We start from the raw sequence: 13,383 nt of genomic DNA, 5'->3' as shown, positions 1-13,383 counted from the left end.
CCTGTGTGTTGTCCGCTGGAAGGCTGTCGCTCTGTCACTTAATTATTTAAAAAAAAAATGCCCATCATGTGAAGTCAGCGATATTTAATTTACCACTACTGGCGTCAGGGGCACCCAATTGATTTATTATAGAGACCCTTTAATGCGAACAGCTGTTTCCTGCTAAAAATAGGTCAGGGGTCACATAAAATGACCTTGTTCCCCCATTTTTTTCTCCCTTTTGTCCTCACTTTGAGATAGAAAGATGAGGCTGTAATGCAAGTTGGGAAATGTTAAATTATGATTGAGATGGACACTTTATCTGTAACAGTCTGGTTTGCTCAGTTCATGGGGACAGTATCTAATAAATGTTTTCAGCCTCTGAAATAATGAATAAAAGGCTTTTTAGTTGATTGCATATTTGTTTTCATGAACATGTTTTGTTATCGTTCTGCTGTTTGCCATGCTGGAGATTTATTTTCCCATTGTTTAAATGCTGTAAATGATTTCTACCCTTCTGGGAAATCATTTTGGACATGAAATTTATCAAATATAAAGGTAATTGATTATATGCGGAAAATATCAGCTGTATCCTCTAATATCAAACTCTGTCCAAAAGTATTATCCCCAGAGGGCTTGTATTTGTCAAACGTCAGATTGGAAGTATGTCTTTCAGTTTTTTTGAGCTGTCTTTTTCAGTCACACTCATTGCCCTTTTTCTCCTCTGTCAGACTCTGTATCTATATCTCTTATCATTTGAAGTCTAGCCGTTTGAAGGCTAGCCGTGTGGCTCTTGTGTTCACAGTGGAAGTTGGAGGAAGGACTTAGGGAGTGGTTCAGGGGGCCTCAGCCACGGCACTTCCCACCAGAGCGACCTCTGACCCCTGGTGCCATTAATCACTAGGCTCCTGATGGCCCTGTCCCTGGGGGAAAATCAGTCCGGGGCAAAGGATGATGGGAGGTGAAGCCTGCAGCCAATTACAGATTGGCTCAGAGCAGCCGAGTGGACAAATCACGGCTTTACAGAGAAATGAAATACCCAATAGTTGCCTACTTGAGGCCTGCATGGCCTAACGCCATGAATAGGTCTCATATCACAGACGACCATGCTGTCTCTCTAAAGAAAAGTAAACAAAAATATAATAACAGCAGAATAGAGTGCTTAAAATGGCACTGTGAGGCAGAGGAGTTGTGCTGCTATGATCAAAAGAGATGTTTGGGACTGGTCTAATTAAGCCTGTTAGAGCTAAATGTCTCCAGGGTTGGAAACGGAGCAGATGTTGGACACCAAAGGCAGGCGGCACATTGATTCGCTCAAATTAGGAAACTCTCTGCCCCAGTAACTGCCCAAGTGTTGGTAATGTGATTTTTGTCAATTATGGCGAAAGGTGCTTTCCCAGCGCTTTCATATGTAGTGGAGCCATGTTGAAATTTGAAACCTGGTTGATGTCACGTGTTGACTAATTAATGCTTTTTTAGGTTTCAAAACCACCTCTGGTCCACTAAAGATATAGATAGCAATTTGGTTTCCTCTCAAACACACACATACACACTACACTCTCTGCTCTCCTGTCTGAAATTTGTAATGTTGTGCTGTGAAAATAGCTCCTTGTAAATCTGTTGAATCTGATGTTGACTTGACAGCAGATGCTGATAAAGAGGTGAATAAAAGCATAGGCATGAATTAAAGCCTAACTAACTGCTGGCCTGTCACTTTGGGGCCAGTGCTGTTGTGTCTCATTTGTTGTGCTCTCATTGTTCATGGCCAGGCCAGTATGAAAACATGGCTTCCTGCTGACCTGCAGTTTAATTCACACATCAATAACCCCTGGCTGATCTCTGACCCCTCTAGTTGTACTAATTGTTTGATGCAGGATTGATGTCCAACGTTGCATTAAATAACTGACGAGGCACTGGCAGCAAAGCATTCCTGGTGCTCTGCTGCACCGCGGGTTCTGGAAATGTTGCTGCTGCCCAGAGATGTTGTAGAAGGTCAGCCGTCTACAAACGGTTTATCCACGTCACAATGCAATCTTCTTTTCAGTCTCACAGGACTGTGATAACCAAAACCCTGAAGGGGATGGACTTTTTAAAAACGTATTAAATAATTGCCTATTTTCCTATGATACTATTAAATTACCAGTAATTAATTTAAAGATCTATATACAGTTAACTTGGTGGCAACTGATTTTGAAAAGGTGTATCTATACAGGTTTAGGATTTCTTTCTAAAATTAAATAACTCAAATTTGAAAATAGCTACTACCTACTGCTAAAAGTAAAAACAATTGATATGCGTTTGGAAGGATTGTGGCTAATTTAACATATTGGATAATTAAATGATACAGGCCTGACCTTTATATTTACATTAAATACTATAACATTGTACCTCTCGCTCTGCACATACCTAATCCAAATAATTGGTTAAAGAAGCTAGCATCTTGGCAACAGCCCACTTGTTTTGCCAATTGTTAATTGGCTCTGGAGATAAGATGGCTGATTTCTGAGAACAGTGTTTTATGCAGCTTTAACAAGCTGAACAATATTAACCACATACTGTGGTGCTGTGGTTATGTTTATTTTACAGGGTGAGAGGAGGCTTTCCAGGTCTTTTTAGAGGGTTGTATTTTTGATCCAAATATGCATTTTTTATTTTAATGCAACATCTACTTTCTACTTTTACTGCTTCATTAGTTACACCACTGCCAGGATGTTGTATTAGATTGCATTAGATTTTACACATGTACCTAATAAACTGGTTTAACTGTACATATTTTATTCCTGCATGTAATTTCCGTTTCTGTATTATCCTGGCTGCCTATAAGTCTTTGCTGGTCTGTGTTTGAAAGACCCTTGCAACAGGTGTCTATCTTCAACCCCTAACTCTTAACTTACATCCCATTGCTGCAAGGTTAACATACAGAATGAGGAAACTGTTGCACTAAAAAAGGATTGCTTAATATTGCAGGGCCACCAGCTATCGCAGCCACTATATAGAGAACCTCTGTTCTATAGTGACATGTATATTAACAGATTGTAAGCTTTTATTCCTAACTCATTTCTTTTCATTTTCATTGTGTATAAACACAGGACCACGTTTTGTCTGCTGTATTTCTAGATGAAAAACAGAGTGGGTTTTCAGTAGATAAAAGTTTAGTTCCTAAACCACCGACATTACATTCAATATTAAGTAGTGCACCAAACGATCACAGTGATGCCACACCTTCCTGATCTCCCAATTTATGCAGGTCCATGTGTTCACCCCTTGCACATGGCTTAAAGACATGTTGCTAATTTAAGAAAATGAATCAGGGCTAATCTTCATGGCCTGATCACACTGCTATTTTGCAAAGTCATTAATGAGTCCAATTCCAGGTTAAGAGCAGCCTGTGGAAGGGTTGAAGGATTGGCTGGCATTAACTGTGAGGGCAAATCTGTATGACTCCCCTGTGCTGGGCGCGGCAGCACTAACAGCAGAGGGGTGTGGATTTACTCAGTACAATCCTCTAAATGAGCTTCATTATACTGGCCTATCCAGGAACCCCCCACCCAGCGCTGCCCATGGATTAGCAGGTTGTCACAACCCCCAGTCCCTTCCTCCCACTCCATGCTTACACTGTTGCACATTGCACTTTTTGATTCTGTTGCATACGCTGAACCACCCCCTCCTCCTCCCTCTTCGCTGCCCCCCCCCCCCCCCACACACACACACACACACACACGCTCCCTGCAAGCTTCACTGCAGATAAGCTGTTGACAAGATTAATGCATCTGTATCAAAAGTCTAGAGCCGCTTTGCTTTGTGTTGTTTGCGAATCCCCTTTTCCAGGTCAAGCCAGATTGCCTTAACTGGGCTAATATGTTTTCAAGCCAAATTTAACAGGCATGCAGGCAACAGGCCTGCCACCCTTGTCTAACAAGCATCCTGACAGCACTTAGATCAGTATCTATAGATCACAAAAAGATCATGGGTGTTTCAGCCTTGATTGGTGGATGAATTAATGGGTAGTGAAAAATTAATCTCACTTTGTCCTTTTCACTGTAGCAGCTTTAAATGTATTTTCTGTGTCAGGTGCCAATTTGTATCTCCAGGGATGCACATGAGAGAAATTGTCAGCATTATGGTTCCCATTCCTGTTGAGACTGACCATGTTAAAAATGCATGCACGAATGCGTCTTGGAATAAAGTCATCCACCATAAAGCATCTGTTGTGCGTCACTTAGCTATTCCAGTTCAGATGTATGATTTGCACTGTATTGATTGATTTTATGATTTTTCCCTCTCCTCACAGGAACCCCTGTCAATCGTATCCCCATCATGGCCAAGCAAGTCCTGGATCTGTACATGCTGTACAAGCTGGTGACAGAGAAGGGAGGTCTGGTTGAGGTCATCAACAAGAAGATCTGGAGAGAAATCACAAAGGGACTCAACCTACCTACTTCTATCACCAGTGCAGCTTTCACCCTGCGCACACAGTAAGTCTTTGTGCATCTGTGTCACAAAACAACCAACAAAATTCATTTCATTGGCTGTAGTAGCTATAAATTGACTGGATGCACCAGGATACCCAGTCTGTATAATGTTAATCTTATATAAACTGTAATTTGATTCACTTGAACTAAAAAAAGACTCAAGTGTGTGACTTCTCAACTGGAAACAAGCACCTCCCTCATGCCACGGATATGTGTGTGTGGTGTTAGAGCATGTGGATTTCTGTGTGTGTGTGTGTGTGTGTGTGTGTGCGTGTGTGGGCGTGTGTGTGCGTGTGTGTGCGTGTGTGTGTGTTCGGGTTGGTATGAGTAAGGGTGTCAATATTAACCGTGCCTGTGTGTTTATACACATGCCAGTTTGTTTCCTCCACCAAGCCACCTTCCCTCTTCCCATTCAATCCCTCCATCCATTACATCACACATAGAGCCCATTGATTCCCATAGATTTATTGATGTGATTTGGGTCAGAGTTCACAATGACTAAGGTGGGGTTTGACTGACAGCTTATACGCCGAGCCTTGACTAAAACCTGCTCGCTCTCTTGATGGAAACCCTTCAGTAGATGTAGCACCTCTCTATTCTGTCCACTAGTAGGGTGCCCTAATGAACCTTTATGTATTTTTAATGTCGGTGGGCTGTTGTTTGGCGTTGCTTTGCAAGCTCTATCTAATGGACGCTGCTGCTCTTAGCTTCTTATTGATCCTCTGTGTTACTGTTCCACCATTATGCAGTCAGCGTGCATAATACTGGATGTTAATTTTACCGTATGTTCTGATAGGATAGAAAACATACCAGAGGTGTGACTGTGCATACTTGTAGAGCTGCAATGATGTCATCCAAGTATAGTCAGCATGCAAAACATGTTTTGCACAATTTTCATACCAGTTGTCTTGTTAAATGTCTGGAAATAGCTTTCTGGAGTAACCTGATTTTGTATAGGCCCGGTCTCTATAATCAGTGTAGGGGATTAGAGAAACACAGTCAACATAACACATGTGCATTTCTGTCACAAATGTTAATTAAAAATAATGTTTCCTGTCTGGCCAGATGACTATGCAAGTAAATCCAAACACTGACTCAAAGTACTGAAACTGATATAGATATTGTAGCTTTCCAAACTACACAAATTAGTTTGTGTGTATTGGCCAAATTTAAACAACCAGCAGCTACTTTATCACTACTATCCTTGAATCCTTAAATTCCTTGTGGGCATCTAAATGTAGTAATTGCTCTGTAGGAAAAACTTTTTTAAGGCAGAGGAAGAAACTTGGATTTAAACCAAGCCAGTATAATCTACTTATAGTATGTAGTGCTGTATGTTAAAGTTCTCATTTTAAAATTGATTCGAATCAAGTGGTTGTGGTTGCTTATTGTAGTCATTTGAACCAGATTTGTAATGATAATGCCTCCACCAGCCATGTGGATGTTTCTGTGGTGATCTGATGTATTGCCTTGGGTGTGTGTGTTTTGCTCTTCAGGTACATGAAATACCTTTACCCATATGAGTGCGAGAGGAAAGGCCTCAGCTCTCCAGGTGAGCTCCAGGCTGCCATCGACAGTAACCGACGCGAGGGTCGTCGCCCAAGCTACAGCAGCAGCCTCTTCCGCTTCTCTCCTTCTCCCAGCACAGCCCCACACATCCTCTCACCTCCCAAGATGCATCTTTCAGCTCTGGGGGCTGGGACCTCGGGGGCCCTCAATGGCCTGCAGGCCTCACCAGGACCCTCTCTGAAGAAAGGTAGGCATCTACAAGCTGTGCAGGTTAATTTTGGCATGTGGTAACCTTTGTTTATTCATAAATAAAAGTGTGTGGAAAATAAGTTTACCATAAGTGGGGTTAATGTTCTAAAACAGACCTGCCTGCAAGTGTAAGCAAACAGGCCCCTCTTAGAGGGGACTTTGACGGGTGAAGAAGGGTGTTACTGGTGGGAACAAGCAAAATGCTCAGAAGCCTTTCTCTGGGTGGATGAAGGTTATATTAAACTGGGCAAATGTTTACCTTAAACACTGTAACCTCCTTATAGTGGTTGGTATAGACTGGGGCATTCTGGGCACAGATGTGCATATGTGATTATTTATAGAGAAATACTGCCCTCTGTCGTAATTTAGAAAAGCTACATCTAGTCACAGCTGTGGATAAACACATGACTGTATCACAGTACTTATAGATCAGGTTATGGTTTACATTATTGAAGGAGGCTTTTTTTTTTTAGTATCAACATGATAATAAAGCATTTGAAAGACATTATATACTGGCCTTGACAGTAGACCAAAAACTGTTTTCATCAGAGCACCTTACTCCTGTTTTGACACGTGTGTGACTGTGCATACATGTAAGTTTACTGGTATGAGTGTGCATGCAGGAATGTTGGTATGAGAGTGTGCTGTTGGATTTGTGTATTACGTTCACCTTCCATCCCTCCACAATATCTCACTGTCAGTGTGTGTGTGTGTTTTTAGTGTTTTTATTTGACTTTGTGAGTGCGAGTGTGCATGCCTGCATATGTGTGTGTAGTCCATCCAGGTGTTTAAGACACCGTGTGTGAACCAGTCTTGCCCCAGGCTGCTTAGAGCCCTCACCTTTACTACTGATTAATAACACGGTTCCTGCGCCGGGGGGGCCTTTTATGAACTTTGAAGCCTTCAGTCCACATCAGTAGGATCCTGTTGATAACTGTCATTACACTGCTGTCTTATCTGATGTCACTTTGACTTGGCTGGAATGTGACTCTGCCCTGGACCCCGACAATATCCACAGTTTGACTTGTGTGGTGAATTTTACCTTCCATTTACTTAATGTGATCATGTGGGCAGGTCAGCTGAGTAAAGAAAACAGTAATTTTAATAAATGCAGAGGACAGTGGCGGAGCCAGGCGAGGCCTGAGGTGGCTGTGGCTCCCTAAACGGTGAAGCTAAAATGTAGTAGATGAAAGTAAGAACAGGATCAAAGCAGAGCAGAAGTTCAGATACAATCTACAAAAGTAGTGAAAGCTGCTAATAATTAAATAATAATAATATAAATAATAATAGAAAAAATAGAATTGCATTTTCTTTCTTGTTACCTTCACATCCACAAACTACTTCTGTCCATCGCCATACCACACGGAACTGAACAAGACTCTAATTTTCTGTGCCTTTTTTTTTCCATAGACCAACTAACCAATTAAAACTTTATTGACTATGACTCTTTTCATTGATTAGCGTTTGATTGACTGTTGGACGGCAAACCTATTCTATACCCTCTTATCCTTTTCAGTGTTGTCTAGGCTTTCCTGGCTCATAGTGGGCGAGAGGGTATGCCCAGGTCAGGTCACAGATCTATCAGCGCAATGAAGATAGGTGATAGCTGGGTGCAACGCCATCACCGAGCTGACACATAGACAACCATTCAAATTCACTCTGTAGATCCCTAATTTACATTTTCAGTCTATGCAGATGGACTAATGGATCCATTTGTAAAATGAACCCTCCATCTCTCTCTTCCAGATGACCTGACCCCCTCCATCATGGCAGCAAGACCCTCCATGGCCCTGGCTCTGGGTCATCAGCAGGTTGCCGGTTTGGCAAGAGCCGCCACGCTGGAGCAGCTGAGGGAAAAGCTGGAGACAGGCGGAGGAGAGGGGCCGGAGAGGAAGATGGCCCGCCTGGCAGAAGAGCAGCAGCGCCTGATGCAGCAGGCTTTCCAGCACAACCTGCTGGCTATGGCTTCTCAAATGCCTATGAATCTGCGCCTGGGAGCCCCCGCCATCACCACCAGAGGTCAGTGCTGCCAAATTTGTCAAGATACTCTTTAATAAACCTGGCAGTTATGAAACAACATCCAGATTACTAAACAACAAGGCACTTCTGATGTTCAGTGGCGTTTTTCCAGAAAACTGAGTGAACATTGCAGCTGTCTGTCACAATAGCATCCAGTAGATATTTAATAATCCTAGAAAAAACTGTAACTGACAGTGACTCTGATCAACAAGAAAATGTTAATGTCAACATTAAAACAAACAAATCTGTCTAAATCTACCCTTTGAAAGTGTTTAGTTCATCTCAGTAGTATTCCTAAACTCACCGAATAAACACATTTAAATGTATTAATGTTGAGATTTTTTAAATATGTCATGTGAATACACAAAAAAATCATCAGCGCTCTGTCATTTCTGTCTCTTCAGATGAGAAGCAGCAGGACATGTCTCTGAGCATCTCAACTAATGGAAATGCCAGCATCACTGTCTCAGTAGAGGTTAATGGCACAATCTACTCAGGTATGTATGGAGTGGGTTTTATTAAGTGTTAATGTGGTAAATCTTTATTAGGATTTACGATCTGCATCATCTGTGAACTGTTTTTTCAGTTCATTTTCAACACCTAAAATGTAATGTTCACAGTTGTAATGGTCAAAGCACTGTGTTGATCTCTAATGATATCTCCTGTTTTCCTACAGGAACCCTGTTTGCCCACAAGTCTGGTGGGGCCCCGGGGCCTGCTGTGTCGGCTGCCGCTGCTTCAGCTTCCCCCGCTGGAACCAGCACTAGCTTTGGCTTTTCTGTACCCCCGGCTCAGACCCTCAGCCCCACGTCCTCCTCCTCCTCAAAGGGTCCTGGTTCGGCTGAGCCAACCCCCAGTGGGTCACCCTAACTCAAGCCGCCCTTTGTACCTCCTCCCCAGGCCTCTCTTCCACCGGGAGACCCCGCATGAATATACAGTACAATGAGAAACCGATAAGAATAACAAACTGTTGCACAACAAATACCTCATCAACCCTGTCAACCTCTTGGCTGTCCAATCATGAACACAGAGCCTGAGAATATTGTATGACATCATGTGCCCAAACGCACAGCTATGCATTTTATTCAACACACACACACACACACACAAACACACACACACACACACACACACACTACACGACAAACACACACAATCATGCATACACGGACACACACTTGTTAATTCTAATGTACATGCTAAACACAATCAGCTCAGCCAAAACCCACTGACAGGTGTAGTCACAACTGAACTTGAAAAGTTTTATCTTAGGACTTTTGTTTGTTTGTTGCCATTTTGTTGTCTTTTTGATTTTGTGTTTTAGAATGATTTTTTGTGTTTTTAGTTTTTCTCTTTTTACATACCTCAAATCAAGTAACCTGCAGTGGTGTCTTTACCTCAGGAGCTGTAGTATATTTAACCTGAATCAACTTTATTTTTGTATTCTTTTTGACCTAGTTGCAATCAGGGGAAGTCGAGTAACTCACCAGTGGAACCTCGCGTACAGAGCACCCACCTCACAGTGACAGGCCTCCAACCTGGGCTGCTCAGGTTTCTTTAACATGCTGTAGCCCCTCGCTGAACTCAAACTGGTGAATGATCAGATGCTGTAGATCAGCACATTAAATACCTCATTTCATAAAAATCCGCCCTCAGTCCATTATAGAAAGGCTGGAAGTACAAACCTAAATTTCACCCTCTCGCAGGTCCGCACATGCTGTCTTTAAATAAATAGCGCACAATGTTGGGGGGGCAGCAACTCGTATTTAGCTACAACGAGCCTAGCAGACCCTGAGCTCATTTCTCCACCCGGCTCCTATCTATGTTACAGAGTGGTAGTACTGAGGCATTCTTAGCCGCTGCTACAGAGTCAGGTTTGAGTTTGAGTTTTCCCTCATTTTGTTTGTGCATCCTCCCTCCAGCCACAGAGCTGAATGTTAGTCTGACGGCGGCGGCATCCACGCACTGTTCTCAGACCTCACACCAGCCTCTCTGCTCTGGAGGGCATCCCTCTCTCAGGAAACAATGTGACCCTAACTGCAAGGAATCACTGTTAATTTAAAGAGAAAAAAAAAAAAGGATTCATACCTGAAGAATGCACAAGTCTACATGACTGTTTCAAGAATACCTCATCAGACTCTCTCAGAAGGAGAGTTACACTACATACCTCATATGGCTGCAAGGCCATCAAGACTTGACGCCCCCAACCCTGTGATGGAATTGGAACCTGAACTGAAACTGCGTAAATGTACTGACACACTGCTGATGGTTTTGGGGACAAACAGAACTGGGATGGGCTTGCTATCTCTCTCCTCCTGTATTTACTTGTAGAACTTGTTTTATGCTTGCTTCTGTTTTCTTCCTTTATTTTTTATTTTTTGGGGTTCCTCAAGTGTTGTCTGAGAAGAGTGATATATCTGCATCTTTTTCAGGGAAGAGGAAAATAATATAGTTAGTTCCTCACTTACACGTGTAGATTTGTAGGATTGTCAACAGGTTTCAAGGGGTCAGGAAATTATCCTTCAGTTTGACTGCGGACTTCTACTATCACAGTAATCATCTTCTTTCACGACAGCGGCAAAGTGATATGCATGTGTACAATCATGTGACCAGTGTTTGAACACCATAGTCCTCTGGTTCATATTAGACTCTGGTTATTGCACAGCTAGATACCAAAGACTATCCCAGTCGCTCCTCTAAGAATGATCCCTCTTCAATCCTGCTCACACCTGCTGTGGCAGTTCAAGATCTATTTTTGACTGGAAAAAATGTTGCATCTGATCTCACTTGATCCGATTTTGAGTTTTCTTCTCAAGCAAGTAAAATATCTTTAGGGTGATGTGAGGTAAATTCCTTTGCTTCACTTTTTAATGGCATAACTTGATTATTGGAAAGTAACAATGGAAATAAGTCTCAAAATCTGATTTTGTGACATTTACAGATGGATGTTTTTAATGGCTATTAGCAGATATTTAAGTGTTATTATCCACAACAGTTACCACATGCTGTTGCTTCTCTGAGCTGTCTCCCTAATTTAATCCCACCTACTGTGGACATAGACCGTCTCAGCCAATGACAATGGACAGAGGCCCATGAGTCTAATAATTAAAAGACCCACTTCCTGATAATTCAGAAACATCCCTTCAATTATAAGGTCTTTTTCTCCATTTAAAGTAAAATCTTACCATCTTTGAAAAAACATAAAGGATCAAAATTAATTTTCTAGTTTTATCTGTGTTGAATGTGAGGCATTTTAACTGTTTAGAAACCTCTTTAAGCCCAGTGTGATCTGAGGTGGGCAGCCTTGTTGCTTTTTATTAGACTGTATTTTAGCCATTACGTGTCAGGTTTTGCAGTGCAGATCACAGTTGAGGGTTTGAGGGGTTTTGAGGGTGGAGCTTTATGTCCTTGTGGTGTACCCTTTCAAAACCCTGTATGACACATAACTGTATTTTATAAAGGTGAAAATTGTAGAAGCTGCCTTAAAAGTAGTTGCTGGTGAGATCCGGCCAGTGGAGGTTTCACTCCTCCGCTGGTTGGGAAAATGTCTTTCTCTTCGAGCTTAATCCATTGGAGAGTAATCACTTCTTTTTTTTTTTTCTTTTTCAAGGGGAAACAATTCAGTTAGACGTTAGACACCAGTTGTCAAAGGAGAGTTTTGCTATTTATTTGTGTTGATTTTATTTTTTCCTGGTGGACCTTGTTTTTAGTAATGATGAAGCTTAACGATTTTAGGCTTTGTTACTAAAACACTTATTTCTAAGTCCAAGCTTTCTGTTTCACCTGCTCAGTCTAAGCATTGACTATTTGATAATGTAGCTTCACTGCCTTTGTATGTTCGTGTTTGGTTGTGTGTGTTTTGTGTGTGTGCAAGCAGGTTCAGTCCAAACTTTATGTGGTTGCAGTTGCGACAGCAGGGAGCGCCACTGTCAGGATTATTACATTAATGGGGAGGAAGTGTTTGAAGTTTTGATGACATGTTTTACATCAATGGGGGCAGTTCTGTCCAGCATTAGCCTCCTTTACAGTACAGCCACAGTGATCTTCTGCTGTTGAAGGGCACTTTGTGTTTTGTTGTTTATGGAGTGGAAGGTGTTGAGGGTTAGTTGTTCACTTCTCTCTGATCTCTATGTCCCTGACCTCCGACCTCCTGCCACCTGACTTGCTGTGTGGATGAGTATATATGATGTGTTATGCCTGTAAGCGTGTGTGTCTGTGTCTAGTAGAGACACACCCCCCCAACCCTACCCTGTACCTGTACCCTCACCCCCCAGCCCTAAACCTCGTCATACCACAATACCTCAGGGCAGTGGGCTGTATTCACTGTTGCGTTGGATGTTGAAGCTGCATTGGGGGGCGAGTACTGACGGAAGCTGCAGTCGCTGAATGCTACTTTGGTTTTGGTGTTGCTTTTTTTTTTTTCTTTTTTTTTTTTTTTGTGTTGTCAGTAACTGCAGGCAAGGTCTCGTCACTCAGGAAGCTGTGAAGTTGGAAGTCTGCAGAACCTTTTGTCTCTCAGATGATTTTGGAGTTAATTCAGTTTTAAATTGTTTAAAAACTAACCTGATCTGTGTAAAAACAGGCGCATATGCAAGTGGTTATCGAATACCTCATTTATCAATTTTATGTTGTTGTTTTTGGCTTGTACAATGCTCCGTATATTAATTCAACTGTGGGGTTTGTGCATATTTTTGTACTGTTGTTATTATTATGGACATGATAATAATGATATTACTGATATTATAGTTTTCTCTTTGATTAAAGTAAACATAAATAAGACAAAACACATGAATGCTTGTAAAAACTGGTTTGTGCTGATTGTATTTAAGAGGAGCACTTTTCCAAAGTGGTTTTCACACATTCAGTTTTGTTCATATTAGTAATATAAAGATATGGTTCTCAGGGCTTTAAACTTGTATGTCATGATAAAGTTTTACTTTATATCTTATTTCTGTGTGTGTCTGTCTTATTTCTTCTTTAAAATGTCAGTGTACAGTACATGCTAAGGTGTGACACACTCGTTGATGTTTGTTTCATGATTTCTTTCACCCAGAAACATTATCACATCCTTTAATATGGGTTTCCAGTCAACTACCATACTCATTTCCTCTTTTTTGTAAGCAGCACAGAGGTAGGTATTTTTTGTCACAGGTTC

General features: G+C 41.7%; 1 protein-coding gene across 1 annotated transcript in view; it reads left to right on the top strand.

Moving 5' to 3' along the window:
* LOC130161406 (AT-rich interactive domain-containing protein 3B-like) overlaps positions 1 to 13,176 on the top strand; it is a 54,667-nt gene extending 41,491 nt beyond the window's left edge. Inside the window, exons 5-9 of the mRNA XM_056364721.1 lie at positions 4,271 to 4,454; positions 5,948 to 6,207; positions 7,956 to 8,228; positions 8,633 to 8,725; positions 8,905 to 13,176. Of these exons, the coding sequence (XP_056220696.1) occupies positions 4,271 to 4,454; positions 5,948 to 6,207; positions 7,956 to 8,228; positions 8,633 to 8,725; positions 8,905 to 9,098 (1,004 nt within the window). The 3' untranslated portion in view covers positions 9,099 to 13,176. The remainder of the gene's footprint in view (positions 1 to 4,270; positions 4,455 to 5,947; positions 6,208 to 7,955; positions 8,229 to 8,632; positions 8,726 to 8,904) is intronic.
* The last annotated feature ends 207 nt before the right edge of the window (positions 13,177 to 13,383 follow it).

This window comes from Seriola aureovittata, chromosome 1, assembly GCF_021018895.1.
Source record: "Seriola aureovittata isolate HTS-2021-v1 ecotype China chromosome 1, ASM2101889v1, whole genome shotgun sequence".
Taxonomy (NCBI): domain Eukaryota; kingdom Metazoa; phylum Chordata; class Actinopteri; order Carangiformes; family Carangidae; genus Seriola; species Seriola aureovittata.
The sequence above is the reverse complement of the archived record's forward strand: the minus strand, read 5'-3'. Positions and strand labels throughout refer to the sequence as shown.